Consider the following 8,182-nt stretch of genomic DNA (forward strand, 5'->3'; position numbering starts at 1 on the left):
ACAGCTATTTCCTCCCTCTCTCCCTGATGCTGAAGAAGGCTGATTCTCTGCAAGGTCCAGACAACACTCTGACTACCAAACAGCAACATTTACAAAGAGAAAAAAAACCTCCCAGAAATAGAAGCAGCCCCAGAGAAGTGAAACAGTACCATTTAAGCTCAGGAGAGATCTTCTTATAAACAAATTGGGGTAAGAGGGTCAGGCTACCTGAGGCAGACCCGACTGGGCTGGATTAGCAGCGCTAGCCCAACACATCAGGAACAGGAGCCAAGAACCCCCCAGAGCCTTCCCCCACCAGCAGAAATTAGCCTCTCTGTCCAGACAGAGAGCTGCTGCTCAAATTTTACCCTCCTTCAGTGTCTGTTGCTACAGCTTGGGGCTCAAGAGGAGGGCAGTGCAGGTGGGAAAGCAGCACTCATCTAAAGAAAGAGCTGCTGCCCATTCCTCATGCATCCGTGTCCTCCACGGTCACTGTGTATCGCAGACTCTACAACAGAGGCAGCTCCAACACAGATTAAACGTAAATAAACTGTAAGTATCCCAGCTTCCAGCTCCCCAGAAACCCATCTTGGCCAACCTTATACGCAGGAGGGTCTGTTCCCACCTGGACACACAGATAACCCTCCAGTGCTGCTCTTATTAAAGAAACAAGCCAGAAATAAGCATTAGCCATTGCCTAGAAGAAACCACTTGAGCTCCAGACTACGACAGGAGTCTGGTGAGGAAAGAAAGCCTCCCGGCTACCACAGCCCCAGGGAATTGCACACTTGGGAGAGGAAAAGATCATAACATGCATTTCCAGAAAAGTTGGAGGAGGATTCAACAAGAGCAAAGAATTCCCTGAGGAAAGCTTCACTTCCTAGTATAAGTTTTAATATTTATTTAGTACAGGCCCGGTGAAGAGAACTGGGAAATAAGGCAAAGGCAAATTTTCCTCCAGAGCCCAAGTGAACATCTCATACACACAGACCATGCAAAGCAGCAGCTGTGCTCCTCCCTGGAGTCACATCCCATGTCTTCCCCATCTGCAGGAGCACAGCTATCACTTATAAGTCCAGAAGGAATCGATTGACTTTTTTCAGGTATTCCGACTTCAAGTAATCTCCCAGCTCATCCTTTGTAACCCACAGGTAATCTTTCTTCGGCTCTGCCTGGGACAAATCATCGCTTTGGAGGAAGGCTTTGAAGAAAAATACTTTGGCTCCTACGTTATCCTCAGTCCTGATGGCCCTGGGGAATTTATACTTGTAAACCCCATGTGGTGCATTCCCCAGGATTTTGGCTTGAATGTGATCTCCTGCAAGACCCCAGCAACACAAAAGAAAGAAAACAGAAAACAAGACATAAGAATACAGAGCAACAGTAACTACCCTCCTGCAGCAACAGAAAGACAGAGTAAGCTACTCCTTGTATCTGGTTCAGACCAACTGTTCCCTCTTAGCAGAAATATTAGCAATAGTCAGCATTTTCTCATGAAAAAACCAACTTTTCCTGGAGTCTAGCAAGTGGAGTGAGAGCACTTTACCAACCCACACCGAAAAGCAAGGACACATGGATTTGCTATCACCCATCTGCCATAAAAGCTGCTACAGGACGACCAGAGAAGGCATATACCTGGAGCAAGCCTAGACCATTCAGAGGGCGTCTGGTGATGCTCCAACATCAGACCGGGAGGGCCAGTCTCGCCACCACAGTTGCTGGCAGCCAGAGATCCCAACTCAGAATCTGCCAGCCCAGACAGCCCCACACATACAACAGTGCACAGTTACAGAGCCAATTACCCAGGATCATGGCTCTTGCCAGAAAGCCTACCCCATTGAACTCCATCCTTCTGCCATGAAATGCCTTTTCCCAGCAGGTAGGAGGGGATTTCATTACAGCAGATGGCAAATATCCCTCAGGTAGGGCACAGGAAGAAAACAACTGGGACAAAGGGGAGGGAGGACCAGGCACACAGTAAACTACACACCCAAAAACGTAGCCATGGCTCGCTCAGCTGTGCTTCGCAGCGTCTCTCCAGGCTGCCATTCCACTTGAGGCAGGAGCCAGAGCTCCTGGTTACCGATTTTCTGTTTCACCAGAAGCATCAGGTTACTGTCCAGCTTCCTGTTCAATGATGTTCGATTGTTGCTTTTATCAGCATCTGCCAAAAACCAACACATGCTCGAAACAAAGTCTCCTGGCAGTACTGCCCTACTCCCCTTGATTCATCAACCCTCTGCATCTAACACCCTTCCAGCAATAATACACAAACATGGATACATAGAACAAGATAAAAATCTAGACAGAAATGCTCTCAGTGGCTCTGGGAAGCCAGTGCAGGATTCAACTAGAATCCACTGCTAGACCGCACTCTACCTGTTTCATTTCCAAAGGGAATTTACAGCAAGCAGCCTGGATCTCCAGTTTCACAAAAATGCTAGGTGAGCTCAGGAACCAAGCGACCTGAGGTTTCTCATCAGGAACCAACATCCATTCTCACCGCTTTGCTCTAATAAGGTCGTGTGAACATGCACTTTGCAGCATGAAAACACTGATTCCGTTAGCAGCCAGTTAATTCCTCATGTGCTAATAGTGCTGCCTTGGAGTCAAGACCCTCCTTAAAATAAAAAAGACTCAGCAAATGCCTCTCCTCCACTGAATTGCACTCAGCTGTGTTTGGCAGATGATCAGAGTGTTCTCACCCACTGCAAATTTCAGCCTGTACCTGTTATCCGTGGAGCAGCTTTGAATCGCAGTAATTTCTGTTCCCACTTCTCCTCCAGGTCTTGAGCCATGATGACTGTTTTACCAGGTCCATCATCATCATCGTACATGCTTTCCTTCCTCCTCCTAAGCTGCTCCTCCTCCTGCAGCTTACGGATTTCATGATCCGAATAGTGGCTTTTCTCCACCTCTATCTAGAAATCAATGCAGAGAATCATTAAGGAACCAACGCGACAGGCTGGACTTAGCAAAGAAAATTAAGTTATTTCTACCCGAGTGGAGACAAGATGATGGTAATTTCCCTGAGTTGGAACAGGCCTTCCCTGCTCAATCAGGGACACCAACGGCATTGAGGAAGACCACGGGAGCAGTACCAAGACCCACAATACCTGGTGCAGGCCACAAATCACACACAGAGTGCTCCATATCACTTCACGGCAGGGAGCAACACCACCCAAAGTATCCCCAGCCTGTCACCCCCGGGGTCGGCAGCCGCGGCCAGTCCCCGGTAGCGCCTGAGGCGCTACCGGGGACTGGCCGCGGCTGCCGACCCCACAGGGTGCCCTCCCCTCTCGGCCTGAGGCCATTCTCCTGTCAGCGTCCCCCTCTGTACCTGCCCCATGAGGGCCGCCATCTCTTCCTCCTCCTTCTGAAGAGGCTGCGTGATGCGGGGAAGCCTCAACAAGCACATAGCCCCAAAAAGCCGCCACGGCCGAGGCGCGGCAGCCGTACAAAACCACCGACCCCAACCCGCCGCCGGCTGCTTGGGCGCCGCCATGATGCTGCCGCGCCGCCCAGCATGCACCGCGGGGCGGGCCGCCATCGTTCTTCCTCGCTCCCGTCGTGCCTTGCGGCGACCTCTCCGGGCGCGCGACAGGAGCCGCCATGAGCGTGGTCGCCTGGCAACGGCTCCTCGGAGCGGCCTTGGGGTGAGCGGCGGCGGGAACCGGGCCGCGGGGGGGTGAGGAGGCGACACCGAGCCGGTTCACCCCCCTGTCCTTCCCCGTGATAGCGGCAGGCCCCGCTGGGGCCCCTTCCCTCCCCGTCATGGTGGGAGGCCCTGCTGTGCCCGGCCCCCTGCGGGCCTGCGGCTCGCCCACACCCCCCCAGCCAGCGCCCCGGGGGAGACCCCAGTGTCCTCCTCACCGTTTCTTTCCCCCAGGAGCCGTGCTGCCGCCCTGTGCCGTGGCCTGCTTACAACCCCCACGAGGCTGCAGGACCTTGCAAAGGAGGCGGAGAAACAGAGCGAGACCGACCTGAGGTGAGATACGGCCAGGCCGCGCCGGGAGGGCTCTGCCAATTGCCTCTTGCTGGGAGGTCTTCTCGCCTTCGGTGGTGTTTCAGCTGAGGAAGGAAAGGAAGTGACTTGACTCAATCACAAACGCAGCTTGTGTCTTCCAGAGGCTCGATCCCTTCTTTCCTTCCCAATATGAAATAAAACTTTGCAAAGTTTAAAGAGTGAATGCCTGATAACTCTTGTTTTGCTCCTCAGCCCTTTAATCCTGCAGAGGAACTCCATGAGATGGGATGGAAAGGTCTATGAAGAGATCCCAATAGCTCACATCAAAGCTACATACAACAAGTAAGCAAATCAGCTGCTCTATTCCTGCTCTCTGAAAGCTTATAACATAGCTGGGCTTTGGCCAGTCATCATCTTGATCAAAAGGCTCAAAGGAAAAAAGCCAGGGGAGTGATGTCCATGACTAGGAAGATAATACTACTGAATCCAAACCTCAGCGCTGTTCAGAAAGCATAACTGCTTATAGTGTATTTTACAGCAATAAGATTGTTATTACACGTTTTGACTACATTCTGATGTGAATAATTGGATGCTGACGGCTTTAATGGCAGGTTACTTCCTCAGTTCCAGCACTGTTGCTGTACAGCTGTTGAAAAAATTGTCATATTCTCCATGAGAGATTGTTGTGTTTCATTAGTGATCTCTAGTGTGATAGTTTCTTAAAGCTCTCTCAAGTTCTAGAAATATTTTGTGCATTTTTTTTTAATAAGCAGAAGAGGTAAAATACAATGAGAGGTGTGTCTGAAAGGGCTAAGTAGTATTTGAGGAATACCTGCATAAAGTATACCTTATCCAGAAAGGTTTTGCCACCTCGCTCAGGCTCTCTACGGTGACCGAAAGATCGCTGCTGGGAGGTCTCTGCAGCAGGTTCGTGTTAAGTGGGATACCTTGAAAGGGAGTGCTGAGTTAGGGTGGCTTGGAGAAGGGGGACAGGGGTCCTGTGGCAAGCCATGCCAGTAAGGTGAGCGAGAAGAAACTGGAGAATAAAGCTTTGTTTTAGCTTTCTTCTTTCTCCTGCCCCTCTCTTTCTGTAGCACCCACATCCAAGTGGTCAGCTTTGACAACAGGCCATTTGCCCGCACATCCTGTGGCACAGAAGGCTTCCAGAATGCCAAGAAGGGAACTGCCATTGCGGCGCAGACTGCAGCCATGGCAGCAGCAGTGGTGAGTCTGTGCTGATGATTCTCACCCTCCCAGAGGGGAGCACTGACGGCATCCCCCGCTGCCTGGGTACCTGCCTCACTCAAGGGGAGCAGCAGCCCAGAGCTCTGTTCCTTAGTGCTCAAGCAGCGCGCTGCTGTCTGCTGACAGTTTCCCTACCTTCATCTGACACTGTGCATCTTCGCACAGACAAAGTGTGTTTGAAAACAGCAGTTAGAAATGCCCAGAGGGTAAACTCGGCTGTGCAAGTTGTGATTGGGAAACATAACTTGGAGCGTATCCTTTTCTAGCTCCAGTTTGCAGAGCTCCTTTTTTCAAAGTGAACATCTTTCAGCCATTTTGGAAATATAGACCCTGAATCAGCAGCAGTTCAATTTCTGCACTGTAGGGGACTGAGAAGTGGCTGTAATTACTGGCTGAATGTTTTATATTTGCTCTCTGCCACAGGAGAATTGAGCTGCTGCCGGCAGTTCCAGTCAGAGAAGGTGATGTCCTTGCACATGCAATTTCCAGCTGCATACGGTTTACTGCAATAGTTCCTAAAAAATCATGTGGGTGTCCAGGTGGCAGGAGAAGATGAGGCTGGCTGTGTCATGGTCCTCATTACAGCAGAATGAGGCAAGGTTAAACTGAAAATCCTTATCTTAAATTAGGCAGAACTCACTTCAGCCTTTCATGTCAGAGGTGTTTGATGCTGCTGCTGGCCAACAGCTTATTGTGGTTGGCTCAGAGGAATATAAGATTTATCTGTGCTATTTATCTGTGCTCATCAGAGCCTCATAATAGCTGCATAGCTGTGCTTGGACAGATTTATTCCGTCACTGTTAAAGTTGTTAGTACATGAATTGCACCCGAACGTGGAAAGTGAGAGGCCCAGCAGAGCTCCATCCACTTGGTGGCAGCACGGCTATGCTTTACAGCAGGTGTTTTTCAGTTTCAATTTGCAGGCCCCTAGAATTTTTGCACTGAAGGTGTGGACTCCTGCACAGCAAATACAAAGTTCGCCTGCTTTTCTCATTTACCCTCCAGAAGGAATCCACTGATCACAGGAGAGAAGTCGCTGCATTAGAGGAGGGAAAACAGCTTTGAGTTAGTCCTTGTTAGTCCCTTGCCAGTTCAGTCACGTATCCATGGATATGTCATTTTCTGCCCTGGCTTTAGGTCACGGATAGTTTGATGTTAAAGCTTTCTCTGTACGCAGAGTTGACAGCTGAGCACAGAAGTCTTCTTGAAACTACCATGGCTGTATCCAGGCCTCCTTTTCTCCTTCTGTCTTTGGGCAATAATCCCCATATTTGTCTTCTGTATCCATTACTACCTACTCTTTTTTTTTTTTTTTTTTTTTCACTTAAATACTATGATAGTGGGTCAAAAGGGAATGAAAGACTCCAGGGGATCCAGAGCAGCATTAATAATACCAAAGAGAACACTAACCAACCTGTTCTTTTCGCAGAAAGCACGTGGGAAGGGCGTGTTACACGTACGAGTCATGGTGAAAGGACTGGGACCAGGACGCAAAGTAGGTGTCAGAGTTTCTTTTCATATTTTTCTTTCTCAGGCATCATCCAGGTCTTGTAATTTCAGGCTGGTCTCCTGACTACATCTGTTAACTTGGTATTTGTGGAGGTGATGTAAAGTGCCTAGTAATAAAATTTTAGAATAATTAAATTTTTAGAGTAATTTCACTTTAGAGACAGAATAAAAGCTGTATTTGGGACTTCTTCCAACTAAAGTGGGAAAGCTGATGGGAACTCTCATGGAAAGACTGGAGCAGATAGGTTTAAACCGGGTTTTCTGATATGAATTACTTATTTTTAAGATAATTACAAAGTAGAACCATTGGAAAAAGTTGATTTTTGGACAGGGGACCAAACTCTCTTTCTCTAAGATTTTTCCCTTCTCTGCTGTCTTGTTCTTGCAGGCTGCCATCAAGGGTTTGACTATGGGGGGTCTGGAGATCATCTCTATCACTGACAACACCCCGGTTCCGCACAACGGCTGCCGCCCACGGAAAGCCAGGCGGATGTGAGGGGAGAACAGAAGACACACCGCATTCAACATCAATTCATGCAACAGGGACTGTGTTGAATGTTGCTCCTGTGACAGATTCTGGAAATCCACCCTCCTTGGAAATGCTTTCTAAGGAAAGCTTGAAGAAGACAGACCATCCTGGGCCTTAGAAGCCCAGGTGGTAGAAGCTGGTGGTAAAAGCAGGAACACGTTTACTCCCTTAGTGGGAAGGCTCTTGTGTATGAAGTTTGCTGATTAAAATGTTGGTCTTTTGACAGCTTTTCCCGCTGTGTTCCCAGAAGTATTCTGGATTATTATTGCCTCTCGACTGCTCTCTTCCTCAGCACCGTATGTGGCTGTGGTCTAGCCCTCGGTGCTATTATTGCCCTCGTTAGGCAGAAGGGGAGCTTGAGGTCTGTACCAAAACAGATCTCCTTCCAGTTCTCTGTAGTAAACAACTGCACGGGGTCACGTCATCTTCCTTCCCTCTGTCTCTCACTGCCCATATTTAGGAGCAGGTTGTGGGGTAACTCTTCGTCTTCCCCCTGTCTTGCAGAGCTCAGGGTGCCGTGCGAGAGGCTGCTCTCCCTCTTCTCACAGCACGGAGCACTGTAGCCTGGATCCATCACTGGCCAAGATCTGTTGCGGTGCTTTGTTTCGCCCAGGCTGTAGCTGGCCAGCCGGTGCTATTGGCAAGTGGAAAATGCCAGTCCTAAAGGGGCTGGGATCTTGCCAGTTTTGATGCTCACTGTCTCTTTGGTCCCACCTTGGGCGCCACAAACTGGATTTTCTGAGGTCCTGGGTAAAGCAAGCAGGGGATTAGTAAGGCTGAGGAACAACGAAATGCTGCCGAGATTTAAAACGCTGAAATCCTGAACTGTACCTCTGTATTATCCACAGCCAGTGTGAGCTTGTCATGGGTCTGTGATGTATTATTGCTGTCCCAGCTCCATCCAGAGAGAATTTCAGCCAAGCAAATATGTCTGGGGCTCTGGAGCATTAACC

At 49.4% G+C, this 8,182-nt stretch overlaps 2 protein-coding genes across 2 annotated transcripts; one reads left to right on the forward strand and one right to left on the reverse strand.

Moving 5' to 3' along the window:
* Positions 1–853: 853 nt before the first annotated feature.
* Positions 854–3,497, reverse strand: MRPL46 (mitochondrial ribosomal protein L46). The gene is made up of 4 exons (XM_074156450.1): positions 3,320–3,497; positions 2,708–2,900; positions 1,970–2,143; positions 854–1,297 (listed from the first exon to the last, which is right to left on the reverse strand). The coding sequence occupies exons 1-4, from the start codon at positions 3,482–3,484 to the stop codon at positions 1,047–1,049; spliced, it is 783 nt and encodes a 260-aa protein (XP_074012551.1). The 5' UTR covers positions 3,485–3,497; the 3' UTR covers positions 854–1,046.
* A 52-nt stretch (positions 3,498–3,549) lies between these two features.
* MRPS11 (mitochondrial ribosomal protein S11) lies at positions 3,550–7,476 on the forward strand. Its single transcript, XM_074156191.1, has 6 exons — positions 3,550–3,635; positions 3,869–3,967; positions 4,199–4,288; positions 5,041–5,170; positions 6,621–6,686; positions 7,089–7,476. Exons 1-6 carry the CDS (start codon positions 3,592–3,594, stop codon positions 7,194–7,196), a joined length of 537 nt encoding a protein of 178 aa, XP_074012292.1. The 5' UTR covers positions 3,550–3,591; the 3' UTR covers positions 7,197–7,476.
* The last annotated feature ends 706 nt before the right edge of the window (positions 7,477–8,182 follow it).

Source organism: Numenius arquata, chromosome 11, assembly GCF_964106895.1.
Source record: "Numenius arquata chromosome 11, bNumArq3.hap1.1, whole genome shotgun sequence".
NCBI lineage: Eukaryota > Metazoa > Chordata > Aves > Charadriiformes > Scolopacidae > Numenius > Numenius arquata.